The sequence below is a fragment of the Morchella sextelata genome (genome assembly GCF_020137385.1).
Source record: "Morchella sextelata strain SCLS chromosome Unknown scls_11, whole genome shotgun sequence".
In the NCBI taxonomy this organism is placed as follows: domain Eukaryota; kingdom Fungi; phylum Ascomycota; class Pezizomycetes; order Pezizales; family Morchellaceae; genus Morchella; species Morchella sextelata.
In genome coordinates, this window is record NW_025408626.1 from 1,301,417 (window position 1) to 1,324,742 (window position 23,326).

Here is a 23,326-nt window from a genome sequence, read left to right on the forward strand (position 1 = left end):
TTTCTCGTTTGTGAAGGGAAAGAAAAGAAACCCGGCGCCCAGCCCAGCCCAGCCCAGCCCAGCCATGCCACCCCGACAAGTACAAGAACCCGTACAGGCGATGATGATCGTCCCTTTCCCCGCGCTCATGCACCGCCGGCCGTACGTCGCGCGTGCACTGGAGGCTTTCCCTGTTCATTAATCGTTATACATGGTTTTTCCTCATATGTCTAGTGGACGATGAGAACCAGACATGCAAAACGATGGACAACCTTCGGGACATTTTTCTCAAGTCCGAAAACATAGTACATCAAGAAAGATAAAAAAAGTAGATAGAAATAAGTTTAGAGGGGGGAAAGAAATTCTCATGCCACCGACCGAATAAAATAAAAAAGAAGAAAAGAAGAAAACCAGAAATACCAGCTATAAGCCCCCAGAAAGTGATGTTACAAGCCCATAGAATTCAAGGAAAAGGAAGAGAGTAAAGGGAAACAGAAGAACATGAAATGATGATAATTAAAAGCCTACTTGGCTTCTTCCGCTCACCGAGTAGCGAGACAGTCACAGGGCGGAGAGGTCGGGATAGTAGCCACGAGAGCTCTCTGAAGAGTCAAACCTCCCACATTTCGGGAAGAGGTTATATCGTTGCTGCTGCTCTCTTCCAAGCCATTGTTGCCCAATCGTGCTGAACTCATCCTTGATTGTCGTCTTACGCAAGGAGTCGCCCGATGGCATGCTCGCGGGGATGTACGATGACACATCAGAATCGTATTGGTGACAGTTCGTCTCCAGCGAATGTTCGCTCTTGCGATCGCCGCTGTATGAGTGCGAGTCGTACCCACTGTCGATACTCTGCGGAGGTGGTTGACCCTGTGACTCATAGAGCGTTGCGGGATAGTATTGGTAACCCACAAAGTTCTGATCCAGCTGTGACGAGGAGTCGGTATCTAGGATGGGGTCGATAGGAGGTTCCATGTGCGACGATGAAGCGCTCGAGATAGACGGGTTGTGTACGGAAGCAGTCGTAGGGCTTGAGTGCATGCTGGAAATCCCGGAGGTGTGCAATTGCATCCCGGACATTCCCATGGACGAGTTTGAGCCTCCAGGCCCCTGAGCGGAAGTTACTCCGTCGGCTCCCATGAAGCCGGATCCACCTGATGTAGGGGAAGGATGGGTACCGTTCCCATTACCAGCGCCGCCTCCGGCACCGGGGCTTGAGGCACTGGTCCTTCGCTCATCCGCATAGTGTCCTGGACTTCTCCCACGCACGACCATGGGGGCCGAAATCCTATATGCAATTTTGACCCAGCCACCATCAGGCCCAGGGTTAGACGTGTGTCCAGATGGTCCTGAAGACGCCGAGCTACCGATATCGGCATAGAGTTCGACGATCAAGTGATAATACTGCTGTGCCGCCCGTCGTTTCCCGTTGTTTGCGGTCGCAGACTTGAACTGAATGCGATCAAATACAGCAATGTGCTGCTGCTGCTGCTGTGTCTGAGGGAAGCTGTACTCATGTTCCAAGTTCCCCGGCTGGGGTGAATGTGGCTGCTGCACTGCAGGACTTGAGCTAGAAGAAGCAAAAGACATACCACCAGCAGGTTGAGGGCTCAACTTTATCCTGTTTGGCTTGTGCTGTGGTCCTTTGTCACGCTTAGGGGTGTGTTGAACGAGATCTACAACCTTTCCACCAGGGGCGTCTACCACGGCTGAAATACACATCGCAAATGCAAGAACATGGTCTGGCGTCGAATTTTGATTTCTGCGCAGGTACAGCGGTAGCGAATGTGTAGAAGGAGTCAAACTGTATGAGCACACAACAGAAAAGTAATTTCTGCGGTAGCAGGTCCAATCGCGCTCAGACAGAAAAAAACCCTTATCCACCCTGGCATGAATCTCTGGGCGGACGAGGTGTCCATCTGCAGAATTGAGTTGGTGCAAATATTGGGTTTCCCCAAGCGGGGGACCAGAAGTATTGTTTGCGCCGAGCCCGTTGGAGGTGGGATCATGTTGATTCGACATTGGCGACTGAAGGCCTCCGACAGTTGGCGACACGGTGATCGTCGGGGAATCGAGTGTTCGAGATACCGGTGTCAGCGGGGAGTGGGGCGACAAGATGTCTGACTGGGACCCCCTCGTTGGGAGATGTCGGCCGAGGTGGGGAGTTGAGGTAGCGTAGTCCGCCCTCACTGAGGAGCCGAGCGACGGTGAAACAGACTTCGTACTTCCCGAGGACGATCTATGATGAGGGTTCATTCCGGAAGTGGGGCTTTGACTGCAAGACATTGGCATAAGCTACCCCAATAATAACAACCACCCAAAGAAGTCTAAAGAAGGAATGATAGATGGGTATGCATACATTGATGGTATCCGAGGCCTAGATTCTGAAGCCATTGAACTGTATATTGGGTAACTCGAAGATGACGCTGAGGTAGGGTACGATGTTGGAGAGAAAACGTTGGTAGTGGCAAAGGGTGAGTAGGCGATAGAGGAGGCAGCTGAAGTTGGACTAGAGGAATCGTATCCTGAACTACTCGTGGTTGAGTATCTACAGAGACAATAAATGCTCGTCAGCCTTCCTGGAGCTGAAAAGATAAACAGCCCTTGAAGATTAGGGGGAAGTCGCGTGATGGACCCAACAACGCTCTATCATTGGGAGACGGTGTGGGGGGGGGGGGGGGGGGGAGGGCAGTAAAAAGGTTGTTCGAAAAAAGATTGTAAGTGATAGAGTATGATGGAGTGATCGAGTGATGATTCAAACCCATTCACTGCCCCATTCACGAATGGTATTTGCACACACCTTGGGTCCTGCAGAGCCGGAAGAGACGCACCAAACCGATTATTGCTGGTGGCAGCGGGTATGGGAAGCGACTGAATCGAGTGAGAAGGATGATGGTCGCGTTCCACCGCCGAACTAGAAGTGTTGAGGGGCTCTGGTTTGGGTGACATTTGAACGGGGCCAAATCCTGGATTTGCAGAAAGAAAGAAAACAGAATATTACAGTTAGCTTGGGTGTGTCCTTCTAGTATAGTAGACTGTCTCTATGCCGCTCGCTTTTTTATATATATATATATGTGTGTGCGTATCTTGAGCGCGATAGAGAGACAAGTAGAAGTAGAATAGAATGGTATGGTATGTAGGTTGATGTAGGTACACTGTGACTTAGTGCAACCGACGGGACAATGATAACAATACAGGAAAGAAAAATAATGCAATAGTGCACGAGTGATATGATAAAAACAATACAACACAACCGGGCCTATATACTCTAGATAGAGTAGGTAGGAAGGTATGAGGCAGTGGGTGGGTGTGTATTATGCAGTATGTATGTAATGTGGATATGATGGGATGGAGGAACGAATGAATATGATCAATAGAGTACAGGCAGCAGCGCAGACAAAAACGCGCGAGGGCATGGATGTGCAGGGTGCAGTTGAATCAGAGAGACACAGGCAGTAGATTTACTCCCGCCCCACCATATCCTATCCACGTGCAGTTGTCTAGGCATCACTCTTCCGCCACGCCTGCATCGGAGATAGCGGGGGAGGAGGGAAACAGGCAAGCAACCTAACGGGGAAAGCGAGGCCTAATTGAAACGCGAGACCGGGCTAGAGATGATTTTGGGGGGGGGGGGGGGGGGGGTTGTGAGGAAATATGAGAGTAGAGTAAGAAAAAGCGTGACTATGGGAAGATGTCTCTAGCAACGATATGAGAAGAGAGGGGGTTGTGATTATGGTTCATGTGGAATTTTGTTGCAGCACTGCTGGAACGGAATGGGAGGGATAATACTCACTGCTACTCATCTGCAATGCAGCTTCAGCGCCAGGGCGCAATGACCACAAGACAGCCAGTGGAAAGGATTAAATAGGTTTAGAGGGGCGAAGGTTGGCTGGCTGGCTGCGTGAGTTGGGGAAGTTGAGCTGCTGCTTGATGCGTTCGTGCGTGCGTCTGTCCGTCTCTTTTCTGTTGCCGTACCCAAGTGCGCGGAACCCTGAAAGCAAGCATAACTTGTCAGCCGAGGAAGTCCGTATCCTCTCTCTATCTATTATTCTCATTCAATCACTCGTTCGTTCCCGAGATCGCGAAACGCAAGGTCCCCCCTTCCATCACTACCAACAACCTCACCCCTTCCCAATAACCCAACACCGTCCAAAAGAAAATATCAAAAAATATATTCCTTCCACCCCTCCCCGGTGAAAAATAGCTGAACCGTGCGTGGACTGGTTGATGTGATGGACGGCAAAGGATATGAGTGTACTTACTGTATTAGCAGTCGATAGTCCGCTGCGACACAAGATGGAAAGTTGCTTGGGAGTACTGTGTGCTCTGCACTGACTGTTGGTGTGTAAATAAAATAGGACTCCGAACGAATGAGAAAATTGATAATAGTAGTGATAGGTAGTGGTGGTAGTAGTAGTAGTGGCTGGTAGTAGTGGTTGGTAGTAGCAGTAGATGAGTAGTAGTAGTAGTGGTAGTAGTATACGTAGTAGTAGTAGTAACAGTAGTAGCAGTGGCAGTAGTAGTTGCAATAGATAGCAGTAGGCTGAAGCAGTAGCAAGCTCGCAGCAAGTAGTAGCAACAGCAATCAGCAGCAAGAGCAATATTAAAAGCAACAAGCAATCAATGACGGGACTCAAGTGGTGGGGGTGATCGAGGTATTTTAGGGCGGCTGAGCTTGAAGGTCGGTATCTGTCGGGCCGGGGAAACAATGTTTCGAAGAAAAAAACCCCAGCGCTCTTGGGTTAGGGGGATGGCTTCCCGACAATTATGCAAGTCTGCAGTAGCTGGTGTGGTAAGGAGGGAGAAGAAGGCTACTCTCTTATTTTCCTTTCTTACCGCCAATAGTAGAAGCGTACGATGAAATAGGAAAGCCAGTAGTAGGGGGGCCAATAGTGCTTTGACCAGATACAATCAAGCGAAATGACAGGAAGGAGAGACTCTTTGGGTCGGCTCTTTTTTGAGGGAAATTGAAATGGCGGGAAGAGGTGATCGTCTCCTGCTGGAATCCCCGTATAGTTGCTTTTTTCCTGCTCTCTGGTTTTTCTTTCCTAAGATTCCACTTTCCCTATTTTTCTTACTAAAGTTTTGAAAGGCGTAAATGTTGCAATTCGAGCAAAATTGTAAAGAAACGAATCGAAGGAAGAGAAGATAAAATCAAATGCGAGTCAGAGACTTGGATGTGAATATATCTCTATCTCAGAACGGTTCAACCCAACCCAGCGAAACGCAACGCAACGCGGGATGACGAAAGTGTCGCAAAAAAAAAAAAAAAAAAAAATAATAAAAATAAAAACCAAACGATCGTGGCAGTGAAGAAGCTTTGAAAAATGATGTCTGATGGCTTTAGGGCACTAGTGGGTCAGGTCCAGCAGAAAAATTTCTCAAACAGGGCAATAAAAATGGTCTCAGAGTCACTTTGAACGCTTTGTAACAGCAAACTCCGGTTCGTGATATGGACCTAAGGGAGAAACACTTAAATTTATTGGATGTTGAAATATTCAAGAGATCATCCCCAACGGCCTTTTCGATGGCCGAGCTCACACTCCCCCCCCCCCCCCCCTCCCCCAGGTTCCTGTCCCCCTCCGCTCACGGAACCTTCCCCCCTGTCTAAGATGTCCCGACTCCCCAGTCGACTCAGACTATCTATTTACCTACTGTCTTTCATGAGACGACCTCTACATCGGATTCATCTTTCCCCAAATCTGCCTTCCTGCATGCCCTGCGCCTGCCTTGCCCATTTCATTTCCCTACCCAAAATGGACGACAGACCTGCAAGTCTGTGCGCTTAGAGTTTAGAGGATGGGGAGGGGACTGGAGCCGGGGTCCCGCTTCACGTTCCTGCATTTTTCTTATGCGATGAAAAGAAGGTGAAGGAAGTAAGAGATACATGTATGTAAGTGGTGACCAGCATCACTACTTTACTGACCCAAGCTGAGCTACTAAGCAAGAAATAGTGTCAGATCCCCGCCCAGTGTTCTGCCCGGGAGTTATAAAAAGAACAAGCTCCCACAACCTAACTGAAATGAGGCTGGTTGAGAGGGGGAATAGAACGAAAAGGAGAGATGTGATGCGAGGGAAGGCAGGATTCCTACCCCTGCGGCAGATGGGAAAGATACGAGCCACTTTGAGGTGAGAAACCAAATATTTTCTTTCCTTCTTTCTTTTTCGGTCCATTTCGTAACTTTTGCACGACTGGGGTGAGCGAGAAACCGACCAATCAGCGTAGTCTCCAAGTTGAGCATCCCTGTTGAAAGTCTTCCTCGGATTGCTCAACCCTGGGCAGAATCCATAGTTTTGTTTGGTCCAAAAGGGGGAGTGTAGAGGAAAGATGTGTCGGCGATGCCGATATACCTAGAGTAGACGAACGCGCAAGGAGCCCGCATGCCATCCATCATCATGTCAGTTGGTTAATCTGCAGCCTCTCCTCCTCCACCTCCTCTGCCAGAAGATATTTATCCGTGGCTTGGCTACATAAACTTTGCTCCCCCTCCCGGGAATTATTATTGATGAAACCAAATTGTAGGTTGGAATGATCAGAGGTTAGCTGTAGGTAACGTCCAGTTTGACGTGGGTATTAATGACCCAAGACATCATCATCTCAGAATCTCGGGAATGATAGGATATGTACACTCTCAGTTTCGACTTGTTTCAGTACTAGAAATGCGGAGACGGTATAACGAAAGCCGCTGGAAAAGGGGGGGGGGGCAGAGGCTAGTACTTCCGCTCGGTACATACTTCATATCTTTTTGCTCCTATTCACACACGAACTACCTCGTTTCCGGGACGTCAAACCGACTGTAATTATAAGTCCATAACTGTGCAAAAGACCGTCTTCATAATTTACTTTACGCCGGTGTTACAAATATGAGCGCCATCGAGAAGCGAATACCCTCATCCCTGAGATCCAGATGCTCGCTTGACGAGAGTTATCGATGATCATGCAATCTATCCATCTATACCGAGAACTCCCTGACCCTTTGGACCAGAGAAGATAGATAATGTGGGGACTGCGATGAGTAGAGTAGGTATCACACCAGAGCAGAACGTGGCTTGTAGCTGGGGTCCGTGACTGGGGTTGTAAGAACCCCACGTCTAAAATCAAGTTCACACCCTGCCTGATGAGCTTGGGGTTGGCCCCCACATTTCATCGCGGCGAGGGGTAATGTCGAACGCGTGGGAGGATCGCGATTGAGTCACTCATTTAATACAAAAAAAAGTTACTGGGTATAATATTACAAATTGGTCTACCTCGAGCGGATCAATGAGGAAGAAAATTTACCAGGCCAGATAGACGGGTGCAAGGATCGCAGGAACTACTCCTCACGAAAGCAGTGGAAAGCAAATTTATATTACCAAGGCTAGACTTAAGATAGCGAAGCTGGCAATGTCCAATGTTAATAGTGGTTTGGGGATGCCTGCCGATGAGTCCAGTCATATGAGCAGGGGAAGATGAAAGCCTATGTACCTAGGGGAAGGGGTGATGTTGCCGATGTTATTAGGTTGACCGGTTGAGTGTCTAGTGTGATGGATTTTGTGTGTGTGTGTAGGAAAGAGTACTTATGTCTCATAGCTACCCCATGTAGGTATATTCTGTACCTACATGCCTCTCACATCCATCGGTTGCGCTCCTGCCCTGTAGATGGCGCTAGTTTGAGATATCCAACGTCCGTACCTGCTCCTAAGCCTGGCTTTCTAGCATCTCTCATCATCAAAGACACGCCATAGTGGCACAAAATCGGCGCTCAAAGATCTCTGTGCGATGTTTAACCCTACTTCACGAAGAAGCATTTCGGGGGCAACTGCCGGAATGACGAATAATGCGGGAGCGGTGGAACAACAAACCAGCAAGCAAGTTCACATCATTTCCACGTGGGGTCGTCGGTGCGGCCCGTGGGGAAGTGGGTACTGAGAAGCAAGCTTAGGTTTAGGTATCTAAAACTCCACCAGCCAGTGCAGGGAAACATGGCAAATGCAAGGATTTCCACTCTCCACTTGTCCAAGAAAAAGAGGAAGGATGGATGTTGCCCATGATGGCTTAGACAGGGGGAAACAACATCATGTAACTACAGTGTCCCTACATACGTACTGTATGGGCATGGTGCGCGCACCAGTAGTACTCCACCCGTTTACCTCCTCTTGCATAGCATGGACACACATGTACCTACATACCTAGAGATGTACTTACACACGCAAACTCTACATACTTCATACATGAGTAGGTACATCATACTGATTGTATGTAGTACATCATACAATCGATACATAACGGGATTTCTGCTCAAATACCATGTTTTTAACCGGCCTTGCAGCGTTTCTCTCCCTATTCTCCGCCCAAGTACAACATCAACAACATTCTCGAATGGTTTGAAACAACAATTTTCCTTCGGTGGCACCGCATCCTACCACGCGAGATCTGATTTCTTAAAAGGCCCTGCACACCACATGGCGCTAATGGAGCAGCGAGGATTGGCTGTAATTCGTCAAAGCAAGGGTTTTAATTCATGACATGATTCCTTCCGGCGTAAAGCAAACGCAGGAAGTTTATTCGGATTTCGTACATAAGTTCTACCATGTACATAGCTACGTAGGTACTGTGCAGGAAGAAGACGGATGCAGAGCAATAAATCTGACTGCAAGAAATTAACGTCTTCCTTATGCTTCCTTCACTCGAGCAGAGTAATCTAGAGTAGGTACCTCATGTATGTACGTGAGACTCCCCCCTCCGCCCTTCCCCACGAGCGAGATGTGCGTTACATGTACATGTACATACGTTTAGAGTACATACATTACGCCGCGCTGCCCCACTACTCCAGAAATAGAAGAGAGGCACTGCTTCAGAAAAGCTTCGACCAAATATACGTCTTTGCATCAGGCCTAGGCCAAACAATCCAAAATCAAACCTTATTGTTCCGTTGTGACCCCTGTGGACTTTCTTGCCAGTTCGGCGACCTAAAAGGTGTGCATAGAGCAGAGTAAGTAGTGTAAGCAATTAACAACCAAGATCTTTCGACCTCACCACTCACCCACACCACATGGCTACCTAGCCATTTAGCCTACCGGTCATCATGGTTGATTTTAACTCGTTTTCCACTTGTGAACACTTCTGGTTCGCCGCAGCACTCTTACCCAGATGGATCGATTCCAAGTCCCCAATAGCAAAAAGATAAATCTGATAGATTATCTTTCGGCACCCCCGCTGGCTATTGGCCAAACATAAAGTACAAATCAATACTCGGGAGGGCCGGGGGAACTTGGATGGTCTGCCTGTGGCGTCTTGAGGAATTGAAAAGGCTACACAGGTTGTACCTTAATTGCCCCTTCCCCTTCCGCACGGCTCAGGAGTTGGTCTCTGTCTGTGGACTGTTTCTCCTAATTCTCCCAACTCAAAGATCCCGGCCGGCAACCAACCTGTCAGTCATCTGACCCGATCTGTCTGTCTGGGGAAATAAGTTGGATCAGACATCGTATCAACTTCTTGCTTCCTGCCTATCGACCTGGGTAGTTTATTTTTACTTTTTCTTTGGATTGGATGCTTCGGGGTCGGGGCGCGGCGAGGAGACTATTTTTGCCATCGTTTCTTTTTTCCTCCTTTTCGTTTGAAATCCAGGGATGTGGGTCACTATGGGGTGAATGAACATGGCATTTTGCGCAGCAGCAGCAGCTTGCATAGTGATGTCCACTGCTTTCAGCCTCGCAAGCAAGCAGGTGCTTTCTCAGAAGATCAATCAGTCCCACTAATTAAATCTTACATCACCGAACCGTACCGACAGGCAATGTTAGCGCCAACCCACCTCTAGGTATGTAGGTAGTACTGTATTGAATAGGAGAATCAATTAGAGCTTTACCTGCGCCTTGAAAGAAGAGGTCATGTTAATTGGCTGATCAATCTTAGTTCTTTCTCGTCAATCAATATCTCGTGGTTTATGCCTCATCTAATTTCACTCATGATCATAGTTCCATACTTCTATGCTATTCCATGATCTATTCAGGCAAATCAGGGAACGCATCGCTAGCCAGCTAGTGAGCCAGTCAGTATCATCAAAAGTCAGCAGCCGGCGAAGCTCAAATTCTCCTTTCCTATCTGAAAAAAATAAAAGAATGGAAATCCGGTAGGCTCGACCGGTGCATGGCTCACGCAATTACATATACAATCGGTCGATCAAGCTTCCCACAGTAGGAGCAGCAGCGGGCGTCTATTGATTATCCAAACAAATAGCTGCAAACTAAACATACGAAACAAAGCTCGAAACAGACATCGTGATCATGAGTGAGGAGGTGTTTTTATTGTTGCAACAGCCAGCTTGGAGCTGGAGTTAGATTATCTAACTACCGAGTTTATCATACTCTTGCATAAAGGGATGGAGCCCTAGCTTTGGTTTCTGCGGGCACGCGGGGTATCGATCCCAGATTATTTCCATGTGCAGCCTTTGGAACCGCCACTTTACATACTGGGTGGGCTTACCATGTAAGAAATGTCGAGTAATCTGCAAATAATTGCTGCTCTGAATACTTAAGTGTATAGAAGGTTTTTGTCCAGAAGTTTAACTTTACGGAAACCTTCATGCAGCAAGCAAGCAAGCATGCAGGATACGTACCGTATATTGATATTGATAGAGACGTTTTGAGCATATTTAGCAGGTATGAATATTTGTTACCTTTCCATTCCGTCAATTAACACCGCTGATTCTATCTACAACAACGGAAGGCTCATAAGATGAAAAACTTGCGGGTAGTTCCGAAACTTCAGACACCCTCCTCTCTCTCTCATTGACAAATACTGAGCAATAAGATTACCTAGCTCCTTTTTATTTTTCTCCACGGCTCTTATACCACCACTCCCCCTTTACCGGTCTTTAGCGCCCCCTCGACGCCGGTACTCGAATGATCAGCCCGGGGAGAAAAGGGAGGGGGGGGGGGGGTAGAGTTCTCTTCAACTTCTTATCTGCATAACTACATGAAGCGTGGGGTTAACCTTCATTCGGGGCGATGACACACCCTTCTAAGGTCTACGATTTCGCCGCAGCAATATTCTGCTTTGCTTCATGCATGTGTATCGACTCGGGTTCTGTGTATAATCTACATTGAGAAAAGTATCATATTCATACACTGGATAAAGTAAGCAAATGGTTCTATATGGCCGGTGCCGGTCAGAAGGTAAATGGAAAGCAGCAAGATTTAGTGTTTAATTAGGAAAACCCGGGGAAAGAAGTGTGTGTGCGTTTGTGCGTCTGTGTAGGGAAGGCTTCCGAGAAAAGAGATGATGTTGGGAAAGCTAGGGATGGAGGTACCACAGGCTGAAGTACCCACAACAATTCCAAGAAATGTCCTCTCGGGTTTCGTATGAAGGAATAATACCTAGAGGGAGGAGATACGAGGGCCTAGGGATGGTTATACTGCCAATCCAATACAATCCAATCAGTATGAATCACGACTAGGCTTTACTTCTGCTGCTTAAGTGGCTTACAACCTTCGGAACCGTCTTTATTACTATTAGGTTTTTACTATTTTATCCCTATTCGATTGATTCGCTAGGGCCTCCCAAGTATGGGTACGGTATCAGTACATATGCAACAAATAGAGCGAAAAGCAACTGCCTCAATACAGCTCAGCTGTGCCTTGATCTTATTTCTTAACCTACCTGCCGGTTAGAGTGTTTGGACCATGAAGACTTGGAACGTTATGTTGGAAGACCTTTCAACATGACCGATCACTCGATGATGTGATTGATGGCCACGGTACGTACCACCACGCCCCGCAGTTTCACGAGAATAGGTTTCCTCCTCCCTGCCGGTTGGATCAACAAGAACCATCAGTCTGCTGTTGGATTAAAATATAGTAGATCTTACATATCTTTTTTATTTTATTTCTTTTCATCTTGTGGCCTAACCTTCTTTCCCGTCGTACATACGGAAACGATTCGGGGACCTTTGCCAAGGACGTCGACGCGAATCCCTAAGATCGGGAAGGGAACATATTTTTCTTTTCTTTTTGAGCCTGGGCATAACTTTCTTCCGGTTCGACTCGACTCACCTCCCCCCCTATTGGGTCTCGGAGCTTTTTTCCCCTTCTTTCCATCTTTTTTCTTGGATGTTAATATGTACCCCTTCATTACAGATGCATATTGAAGGGTAGTTAGATGGTCAGCTAATCTTCTTTGGGTCAACTACTTATCTAACTACCCTTCGAATATTTTGGCCAGCTGACTAGATATTGCTCCAACTATCTGGCTGAAGCCCCCCCCCCCCCCTTCCAAAGAAAAAAATTGCTTGCTCAATCTTGCTTCCTGAGGGCATCAGCTCTCTGCGCTTTCCCTTCCTCGCTGTCTATCTGCCGCAGTGTTTCAGATTTCTTTCCTGGCAAAATTATTTACTCACAGGTTATAATGCAGCTTACTAGTTACGAATGGAAAGACCCTATGGGAACTTAGGCCCTTGACCCCCCGCCCTCCGCCCTCCGCCACATACACACACACACATACCCATAATGAGGTTTTATATACTGAGATCTGTCTCATAGTAAATATAGCCAATGAAGACCGTCGACCCCCACTGCAACCCATTCCCGACGGCGGATATTCATCGATTGGCTCATATGCATTGCATACTAGCTGCTAAGGCTTCCATTTGTTCCAAAATAACCATTACTAAAAAATGCTTTTTCTAATACCATACCGTATGGTCACGATATCCGTTCGGGAGTATTCTTCTATCTAGGTTCTTCCCGTGAACAGGTACAATGATGACGATGATGACGACGACGATATATGTTTTCTGAAACATTAAGTGCAATAGCTGCGCAAAGAGAGAAGGTAAGTAAGGGCATGGAATGGGTAAAAGATCAATTCAAAGCCTGATCATTATCAATCATATTAACCCAGATCTGCAGGCCAAGACCCGTTGGTTGATGAAATTAAAATTGATTTCACGATAGACGTTAACTGCGGCTCTAGCACTTCTAGCTATAACGCACATGCATATCATGTATATCAATTGTGACGGCAAATTTGATTCGAGCGGAGCTCAGCCTATAACTACGTGCTTAGATAGTGAACGTTACTATGTGCGGCTACAAACCAATGTCACATGATTGTTCATCATAAGGAATAATGAGAACTAAAGTGGCTCGTATGTAATCTCCTTTGCGGTAAGGCTGATCAAATGAATAACAGTTCATCCGATTTTTATTATGCCATTAACCTTTCCACTCTTTCTCGGGTTCGGGACTTTTTTTTTTTTGCTTTTTGCTTTCTGCGGACGTCTATCCATTTTCACTCAAAGATTATATTAGTTTACACCTTAATTGTTATAATCAGGTATATATCTGGTCTATTCATTCTGGTAAAAAAACATATGGCATGGTATGTATATGGTCACGCAGCGCAACTGTCAAATTGCGTTTTAATTCCGTTCTCCAGGACGAATTAAACACGACATGCTATTAGCATGTATGTATTGGCACAATGAATGGATAGATGGCATGGCTGTGTTTAGAAACGATTCAATTCGACTGACTGATTGGCATGACAGTAGATCTCGCTGAGAGGATCGAGGATGGACACATGCTGTTGTTTCTCATCCGTTCCTGGCTGCCGGTAGCGATTGAGAATGATGTTGGCCCGTAGAATTGACCCAAGCGGGTCAGCTGCCGTGTTTTGATATACTTTTTTTTTATCTATCTCCTGCCGGTAAATGCAGCTCGTACACATTCTGAAGAAAGTTGATTGCCTGAAGGTTCTCTTGACGTAAAATTGGTCAAGATTTCCCCCTATGCCTCCTGGCATCCGGCCCCGGCCGAACTGGTTGAGCTGCTGGACATATATGGGTCAACGATAATGCCAATTAATACCATGACAGTGTAATTGGGTATTGTTACTATATCTCTCACGAGATTTCGTCACATCATTGTGTGAAGGATTCGAATCTAAGGGTAAATATCGTGAGATATGGTACAGATAGTTTTCTTTCTTACCTTCTTTATCACCTATCTGGTGCCACCAATTGCCAACGCGTTCATTGATTGTGCGAGAACAACAAATCCATCTCTATATCTTTGTATCGCACCAATAAAATCCCATGAAGTGAAATGTTTACACGTTTGAAATGTGATCTAGGAGAGAACTTTGAATCCACGTGGTCAGCTAGATAAATCCCTGCAGGAATAGAACCGTACCACAGCCAGCATATCATCATTTCTTGCGGGGTGTGAATGGTCAACAACTCCACTCAGTTGTTATCTGTATTTCCGAATTCTGATTTCCTCCTGAGTTATGTACTACTGAACCATGGTTACCCAAAGCAACAGCACCAGAATGCCGCCCCTACATGCTCTAGCAAAAAATAAAAAAATAAAAAATAAAAAAGATCCAGGGACCTTCCGGCTGATCCCAAGAACTGCATGGAACCTATATGGTGCTACACATCAGAAAGCTTTCACCCGATTAACTACGTCAGAGAACAACGTTAACGATTCCATATCGATGCAGCTCAAATGTAAATGGAGGCTTCGGTAAGTACCTTCCGATGAAGTACTTAGGGTTTGATGCGCATTGTCTACTTGGTTGAATGAAGCCTTTGATACTGTCTGCATTTATGTTATGTAATACGTTAGTATACTCGAGAGCTTAGCTCCAAGAACATTGGTCTCTTATATTTGCATGTTGATAGCCAGTCGACTGTTCTTCCCGATAACTGAGCAATGATCATGCCACCACCGCCACCAATACGATTGGAATGTATCCATCCGTTTCTATCTGCCCCAGGTCCTGGTGCTTCATGCAGATTCTCGATCGTGCTTCATGGTATTATATCCGTCCATCAAGTTCTTCGTCACCAAGTCAAGCTGCCTGCCTGGTAAACAGGAGATTGATGTAGTCTCCATCGATCGAGTGACTTTTTCCATTATAGACACATGGAGGTTATGTATACTATCGTGAACCTTCTAGAAATTGAGAAGCATCAAATTAGAAAACACGTCACAATGGAAAGTTAGGCATGATACACCTCACATTGCATTTCAAATACCAGAACTGCCCTTCTCATTGATGTTGAAATTACCAGATTGAGGTTCCAGTACGCTATACCTTCCTGTCGATCTAGGTCACCTGATAATAGAGAAACACCTGGTCCATCCTGTAATAGGGGCATCCCTCATTATTGCAAGCTCTAGTATCGACTCTGAGACATGGTCGTTCGTGAGCGTTCTCATACTATGTCTATGCAATTATGTATAAGTGTCGTCAGTTGGCAGATATGGGTGCACGGTGATGAGATAAGAAAGCTGCTGGTTATGAGAGAGAACGAATCAATATGTACCTTGTGAATTCTGAAGGTGAGGGTAAAGAACACTCGTATCATACCATCGATTAATCAACCCTCCAAGCCATCCATATATGGTCATGAGCCTTGAGTGTGGGTCCATGACGTTACGAGAACATGATTGATCTCTGGAGGAGAAGAGGAAGATCCTGAGGATGTTGGTATTCAGATTTGTTTGTGATTCGCTGGATAGACTTCACCTGTTCTTCTTTAATGGCATAATTATATAAGGTCACGTCATTCGTTGTGTAACAAGTCCCTCTTCTGGTCAACCCTAACCCCTCAAAACTCGAGCTAAGACCTCGCTTGTGTCTTCAGGGTATATTAGTTCTGAGCCCTAGTAGCTCCAATCTCATTTGCCCTAACCTTAAGGTTGGATACAGTGAGCATCCGACTACGATAGGACTGAATGTAGTTAGATAGCTCTAAGATTTGTATGAGTCTAGAAAGTTAGTGAAATTCTAAAGGATGTAAAATATTTAAAAGAAAAAAGCTAAGTTAGTAAAACGTAGACCCACGTATAGCTGGATGTCAAATGTAAAATAGAGAAAGGAAAATGTTGTTCGAGTGATGTCTCATGATCACGATCCCTTCTATATATCTTTTTTTACCACTCACAAGCAGGTCTCCGCAATATTATGTTAAGTTGCAGCAGAATCATTTCGCAGTATAAATTCTAAATGGGTAGCTGCTTTTGTTTTGTGAAAATTGTTTATTGTGTATCGATGAGTCATCAACAATCACTCGCACTAACTACCCAAGATTATAAGTGGTTTATATGGTTTTGTTATTATACATTGATCACATATGTAGACTTAGACGTACACATAGGCCTTTCAATTGAGGCTTAGCGGTTTACAAGGTGTAATCATTCTTTACAATCCTTTGAGTAGGCCACGAATTCGCTTTTGAGCAAACTTCGGCGCTCACGAGGCCAAGGGGAAATAGATACCCGAATAACCAGATGCCCTAGAGCTGAGACGATGTGGTATCGTGTTTTGAACCTTAAACAAAAGCAAAACCCCACCCTCTTCGATTTACCAACAATGATGAAAGGAGAGAGAAAAGCAACAAAGATCAAATACAAAAACACCAGCATAAGACGTACACATAAGATCATTGTTTGCCACTTGCTGAGGAATGCCCTCCCAAAAAAAAAAAGGCCCGCAAACAACATAATATCAGAACTATGAGAAATTAAGAGAAGTTGATTCAAAACCGGACGGAAGTATTCCGAAAAATAAACAAATAATAGAACTTTCACCGGGGGGAAAGACTTGGAAAAACCTTTCTCCCAGCTATATCGACGTGATATTCAACGATTCCGCCATCGGTGGCCACATACCTGTCAAAACATTTAGTGACTGTTGGCTTCTAATTAGATTCCAGAGTACTCACAGTTTGCTCCCATCACGACTCAGTGTACATCCAGTAATATCCACACCCGCATTACCTTCCTCTTGGTACCTCATTCCACCATCATCCTCCATAACCACCGTACCCGCAGGAACCCCACTTGCCGCGCGTCTCCTGATATAGCCTCTCCTCCGGTCCTCCGCTATTAATGCACTAAGCTGTTCTCGATTTCTCTGATGGTCTGTAAACATTGTTTCTAATGGGCGTGCATTTGCGGTGTGGATCGGCTCACTACCAGTATTCCAAGGAAACCTTTGCAAAGAAGGGCTGACATCAACAGTTGGGGGAGTGGGAGTGGGGGAGGCGGAGATTGGTATTGACAATTGCGCTGAAGCCGGAGAAGTGGATGTTGATTGGTCAGTGTAAGAGGGGTGAGTTGAGTTGCGACGACGTGGTGGGTCATGGATTCGTTGTCTAGCACGCTCACGTTCGAGTTGACGCTCACGGTGATCACGAAGAAGTGCAGGCGTACTTGTATGGATGGGTTGAGTTGGTGGAATTGGTACAGACGCGGAGGACGGTTGTGTGGATGTTGGTACCCGAATAGGTGCATAGGGTGGGTAATTGGCAGTTGCAGCGGCCGCCCCGGAAGGCCTATTTGAGGGAGAATAATTTGATGTGCCATTCCAGACAGGGGTATCCCACAATTCATGTGAATTAGCACCCCGTACTCGAGATACTAGTTCGTGCAATTCGTCAAATCGGCGCGAAAAAAATGCATGGACATTATCAATATTAGCTGAGACAGCATCCTCATCCTCCTCCTCTCTTGTATATCTTCTACCTGCAGAGCCTTCACGTCTACGCCAGGAACGCTGGGTATCATCATCTTCACCAACTGACTCAATCTCTGCTTCAACCAATTCGTCTTTCTCTACGAGGATATCCACAACCTGTCGTTTCGTGAAATTACTTCGGGCATCTGCCACGCAAACCCTACCAGAGTGCTCCGCCCAAACAAGGAGATCCCAGGGTGCCGGTGAGAATTGAACACTCCGGACTGCACCAGCGGGTGTTTTAGGACGAGACGATGGTATTCTCTTGACAATTGGCGAAGGGCAGCCAGGGCTATTAGTACATGAGAGATAACGGGTATCGAATATCGTTATTGAGCCATCCTGAGACGCCACTGCGCATAGTAGAGATGATGGTGAGAAGCTGGTTGATATCAATGCATCTGTCCCGGCAGTCAACGGGGGATGCGAGTAAAGAACCCATTCGCAGCCTGCTTCCCCAATCCCCATACCAGGAGCACTAGAACACGACGAGCCCGAAGAAGAGGTAGGATGGTAGAAGTAGACTATGGGACAATCGCCTATAACAACAAGATGTTGACCATCAGGTGAAATTGATGCATGATTAGTGGCTATATCGAGAACGAGAGTAGTGAGAACCCGATTTTGTGCGAGATGAAATATCCGTACAGTTTTGTCGTTATTACTGGTGTTCCTTGTTAGTACGGGAAGAAATGGTTGTGATTATTTATAGTGGGGTTGATATACGTGAGTACAGCTACTACATCGTCGTCGCTATTTGACGACGGTGGTCTGTGTAGGGTGACCGAGTTTACAATTGACCCACCAAGATGAGTTATTTTGACCTCTGGGCGTGCTCGCCTTGAGATTCCAGACCCTTCCCCTGCATTTTCAGGTCCTAGCTCCCTCATAGCTTCGTCGCTTCCTTGCCGCCTGTTTCGAAGTTTCTCCGGCTCCCCCACCCGAATGCTAGCAAATTGGCCATTGTCCACGCCACCGGCACAAACCCATCCATAACGTGCACCTATGCACCGAGGACCAAATGGTAGCGAAGCTACAACTTCTCGTTTTTTAGTTGCTGGATTTAGAGCAAAGATGTTTTTGTCTGTAGGATAGTACAGGAGGTTGGGTGCTGGGGAACATAATAATGAGCGAAGCTGCCAGTGCCTTTCACATTACAGTTTAGTAACATAGTTATCAGAAGAGAGGCAGTAAAACATGTCGGGGACCAACTTGAAAGGAATCTTTGCATGAAAAAAGGTCAGAGGAGACGGGAGGAGAAGTTGGTGGTGTTGCCTGCATCGCACACGTTCACTTGTCAGCCTCAGCTGTTGCCGAGTCGCATCCGTGCCCGCACCCACGCCATAGAATGGTAAAGGAAGAGGGGGCGAATTGCAAGAGGTCGTACGGAGGGTCTTCAACTGTCATTTCGACAATGAGGGGAGTTTTAACAAGTCGCTAGGGAAATATGGCTTCGGCTTCTGGCCCGAGAAAACTGGTCTGGGTCTGGAAGTTGAGAGTTTATTCGTGTTACTGTCTTGTGAGAATGATTGGGGCGGTTGTGATGACGATGGTGGTGGAGGTAACGACGGGGATTAATGGGACTGAACGGAAATTACGAAGTCAATAAAGAAGATATTGAATGAAACACTTTGGTGGGTGTGCTGTTATGATGGATAATAACGCGAATATGTATGATTTCCTAGAGCTGTAGTATTTTCGAGTTCCAACCTCTCAGTTAAAGGCAGAGGAGGAGGTAGAGAGGCAAGTCAAGTCTGCGGTCTGCAATGGCGGGGGCCTAGCCAACTGGAGGAACGACCGTCCTGGGGTCCGTTCTCCAATTCTCAAAAAGGCAATGTCTGTCGGCCTGTCGTTGAATCTCTTGCCTTGGTTTTTCAAGGTTATTTCTTGGCGGGCAAAGTTCGAATCCTGTTGAGTTGTTCGCCGATGGGACTATGTGTGTAACCACTATCTAAGACTTCACGCACACTGAAGTCTGAAGTTTGTGTTTGTCTTAATTCTTCAGCAACCGTTGAAAGCCTTATATCACTGATGGATCGAAAAGGGAGATTGAAGATCGCAGGTAAGAGGAGAGGGGATGTGTCGATCCTCCAGCTGCCGAATATATAGCTTTGATGAGACGCGCAATCTAATCAAGAGAGACACATGCGCATAGTACTATGTACCTATTGATATTATTCAAATAGCATGCGGGACCCTAGTACTTACGCCAAGAATGAAGGTACCTCGCCCCACGTATCTTCACCCCACGTTTTAAACGCTTTAGACCCGGGTTTGCGCACTATTTGTAGAGGGGATGGCCCGGGGAACCTGGCTTGTAAGTTGTAAGGCAGTTCATCACGATATATCGACAACAATGGCATCAAAATTCAATTTTCAGCTTGTCATACTCAAGTCTCGATTCTCTTTAAAATCGGGCTCGATCTGGGTCCGTGCTTTTCGATATTGTATGTATTACGTGAGGCCCACCACAAGCTGTGGGATGATCATGATTTCTATTCGCAGGCTAGTTTGTGAGGATCGATCTGTTTTTAGTGTTAAGATATCTGCTTACAGTGATACTCTTGAGTATCCTATAGTGTTCCAGTCGATGCAAATTTTGATTTTGCTGCCTTAACTACAGCTGCCTGAAGGAGGTCTTATCCTTAAGCCGTCAGGCCGAACTGCAATGCCAGCTTCTAGCCATATATGGTAATAATGCTTTGTTGAACGTTGCTAATAGATATCAGATGGTGACTATGCCAAAACTTTCGGTTTGAGCGTTCACCATGTCCACAGTACCGAACAAGCTAGGAGTTGGCACTGTAATCCGCCTTGACGGTTTAAGGGATACGTATCATGAGAGGCTGGCTAAGAATGCATATACTGAGCTTTTTCTTCAGCTACATGCCCTGCGCCCATGTTTTTCACCTAAGAGCTGGGGGATATCTAGCTAGCCGTTGCAACGTTGCTGTGACCGGGAACTAGGCTCGCTACCATACAGTTGGGTGCGGCTTAACCTAATGGTACGGATAGGGAAGACTGCGGATACACAAAAACCGTTTCTAGGCACATTCCCAGTTATGCAGAGTTCCACGTATAGCCTACACCATAACATATATACATGGCATCTTTGTTCCCTCGACATTTTTCCCTTTCCGTTCCCCTCATCCCCTCTCCACCGGTATTTCCTTATTTTTTTTCAAGCTCTCTATGGAGCCGCAACGTTACAAAATAAGATGCATGATGGGGATTGCGACATGAATTCTATCAGGATCGGCCATCGATGCCTAGTAGTACTAGTGCAAGCTTATGTCTATGGATGAACTGATTCCATATTTCCCTCGGCCAGCAGATCAATGTCAATGATCATTTGTACGAAAAACCTGCGGAGAAGCAATTCCTACTGCTTAGTCAGGATTATAGCACGGGCTTTGGGGTCTCTAGGTTATGCATGGTAGGGCTCTGCATGATTCTAAGCTTAACCCTTATATGTATAGGTTCTATAAATGGCAATATATGACCCGATACTCTTAATGACTATAAAAATACTTACTTGCAGGTCATCAGATATATACCCAGAATATCCACTGAAATATGAAGGGCACCAGGTACACCGAGTTCCCTACGCATGCAGTTCGGAAAACAGACTTTGGTATTATATATATGCAGAGTAATATTCGCGAGTAATACAGCCGATTTCAGCCCCTGCCCGACGAACTTCCTTATCTCTGTATGCCATGATACATATTTTAGAGCATATGCATGTCATGCTCCAAATCTACACGTATACATCTCATGGAATTAGAACTCTGGTAACATAATTCTTGGCTTTAGATCTCGTGGGTTTCGTTATTATATAATTATTCTTATATAGTTCTAGAATGGATCCGGCTAAGAATAACATAAATGCACTATCCTAGACCCACGCGCATGGTTTTCTTCGAGAGAGCTAGAGGTCTAGAGTCAACATTAAATCTTCTATCTGGCAACCGCAAATGATGCTATAAACTCACTTACTAAGCTAAATTATTGATGTATGGCTTGAGTGGAAAGACTGGGAAGGTGTAGGTCCCGATAACTAGGAGCTGCTAGAGCTACGTACCTCAGATTGCAGATGTGAAGGCACGTACTGTTCTAGTCTAACGGTTACCCTCAACTTTGAGCTTGAGATTGGGTAGAATCTTGGGTATGAATCTAGATGAAGCTAGGATTAGATCAAAAGCAGCATTTTGAGATGTCATCTTAGACTTCCCCCGATAGAACGCTGGGGGAATCGGTATTGGACATCGATATCTACCGCTCATAATTAGGGCTCTAACTGGCCTTAAGCTTCTGTCTGGGTAAGCTCGGCTCATACTACGTATACGTATACCCATTCCCATTATAGATCTAGCAGCTAAAGTTTAAAGGTAGGATCCCATACTCTAGAAACCGGTCGGTTCACCAAACCCTTCAATGCTTACCTCCCGCAATTAGCTCTAGATGAGCCTGAGGATGACAACCACCGGCTGGAGTCTACAACAAGATTTAACCCCAGGGTGATGTGAAGATCGATTCCAATACAGGTAGTTCGAATGAACTCAAATCCTGAAAAGAGAAGTTTCACCAGGCAAGACTCCTGAATACATTTATGTGACAGTGTGCCTAAAGATGAATCAACACTAATCTACACGCATCCAATCATTATATATAAGCTGACCAGCTGCAGGTTGCCTAGAGTTAAATACTGTCACTGCGAATAGAGAGTATCAACGACCACTTCTTATAATCAAACTTTTGGTACATTTTACATATTGATAGAAGAGGCCTTGTGAACAGCGCAATTGTCCCTGCGAAGATTATTTGCCGGATTTTCTCAGTGGGGGTGAGCAGGTAAGACAAGGATTTTGATTTGTGCTCATCACGAGTACAGTCCTCAAACACCAATCTTACACATTAATCTTCGCGATCGGCTCAGAACAATTCCTGAAGGCAGCGATTTCATCCTGGAAAGTGGAATGCCTACATGACACGCACCCACAACCACGCAGTATTTCAATTTGGGGACCGCATACCGCGGCCACAGCTCCACTGGGAGGGAGAAGCCAACAGATTTTTCAAAAGTGTTACTTATATGCAATGAAGATCTGACAGGGGCTTCATTAGCTGGCTTACATTTGTGGTACCATTGAATATTAGGGAGTCTTGGGGAAATGATAGTCAAAGGCGCTGGAGGAGGCACATGTACCACCACCAAGGGTATTTGTCTCTGGACAACTATCGATACATGCAGACAACCGTCTATAAGTACTCACGGATAATTGCATATGGAAAATGTAGGAATGACCTCATGCGGTTCATGGTTTTCAAAGATCAAATTGATAGATCAGTCTGTTAAACGAAACATTCTTCTGGATAACTAAACATTGAACTTGCCGAAGCCCACGGGTGTTCTACATATCTCTCTCGTCACACCTAATCACGAATGCAATTCTTGCATCCTTTCCCACCCTTCCCCTCATTCTGCATGAGCAGCTCGCCTTCGTTCCCAATAACAATCCTTGCTTGAAATACTGACTTCGAATCTGACCAACCAAACAGTATCCGATCGTCTCGATGAATAAATGCCTGAGACGCCTGGTGCCGCCCAGTTGCGGGCACCGCAATAATGATTGTCTTGATTGGCGAGGGTAACGATTGCACTTTTATTTGCACTTCGTGGTTTTGGTACGTATGCACGAGTGAAGGCGCCCATTTCATGCGCAGTGATGCAATATTAATAATTCGATATATTATAGGATAGATTGGTTGAGATCAATTGGGAAGAAGTAAATTTACGTGTCTATGGATAAAAGAAAACACCCTGTGGTTCAAAGATCT

At 45.9% G+C, this 23,326-nt stretch overlaps 5 protein-coding genes across 5 annotated transcripts; 2 read left to right on the top strand and 3 right to left on the bottom strand.

Moving 5' to 3' along the window:
* Positions 1–540: 540 nt before the first annotated feature.
* Positions 541–2,265, bottom strand: H6S33_001760 (uncharacterized protein; the record flags this gene model as incomplete). The annotated part of the gene is made up of 1 exon (XM_044833123.1): positions 541–2,265. The coding sequence occupies one exon, from the start codon at positions 2,263–2,265 to the stop codon at positions 541–543; it is 1,725 nt and encodes a 574-aa protein (XP_044693821.1).
* A 6,969-nt stretch (positions 2,266–9,234) lies between these two features.
* Positions 9,235–10,697, top strand: H6S33_001761 (uncharacterized protein; the record flags this gene model as incomplete). The annotated part of the gene is made up of 8 exons (XM_044833125.1): positions 9,235–9,278; positions 9,369–9,389; positions 9,587–9,684; positions 9,750–9,776; positions 9,872–9,898; positions 10,404–10,444; positions 10,505–10,617; positions 10,685–10,697. 8 exons carry the CDS (start codon positions 9,235–9,237, stop codon positions 10,695–10,697), a joined length of 384 nt encoding a protein of 127 aa, XP_044693822.1.
* A 3,719-nt stretch (positions 10,698–14,416) lies between these two features.
* On the bottom strand, positions 14,417–15,396 carry H6S33_001762 (uncharacterized protein; the record flags this gene model as incomplete). The annotated part of the gene is made up of 8 exons (XM_044833126.1): positions 14,417–14,420; positions 14,493–14,559; positions 14,633–14,746; positions 14,904–14,916; positions 14,984–15,009; positions 15,059–15,107; positions 15,186–15,258; positions 15,335–15,396. 8 exons carry the CDS (start codon positions 15,394–15,396, stop codon positions 14,417–14,419), a joined length of 408 nt encoding a protein of 135 aa, XP_044693823.1.
* Positions 15,397–16,553: 1,157 nt separating this feature from the next.
* H6S33_001763 (uncharacterized protein) lies at positions 16,554–18,892 on the bottom strand (the record flags this gene model as incomplete). Its single annotated transcript, XM_044833127.1, has 5 exons — positions 16,554–16,638; positions 16,692–18,149; positions 18,212–18,631; positions 18,698–18,760; positions 18,822–18,892. 5 exons carry the CDS (start codon positions 18,890–18,892, stop codon positions 16,554–16,556), a joined length of 2,097 nt encoding a protein of 698 aa, XP_044693824.1.
* Positions 18,893–21,061: 2,169 nt separating this feature from the next.
* Positions 21,062–22,476, top strand: H6S33_001764 (uncharacterized protein; the record flags this gene model as incomplete). Its single annotated transcript, XM_044833128.1, has 9 exons — positions 21,062–21,119; positions 21,646–21,653; positions 21,714–21,743; positions 21,797–21,807; positions 21,881–21,901; positions 22,063–22,076; positions 22,176–22,212; positions 22,286–22,339; positions 22,425–22,476. 9 exons carry the CDS (start codon positions 21,062–21,064, stop codon positions 22,474–22,476), a joined length of 285 nt encoding a protein of 94 aa, XP_044693825.1.
* Positions 22,477–23,326: the final 850 nt, after the last annotated feature.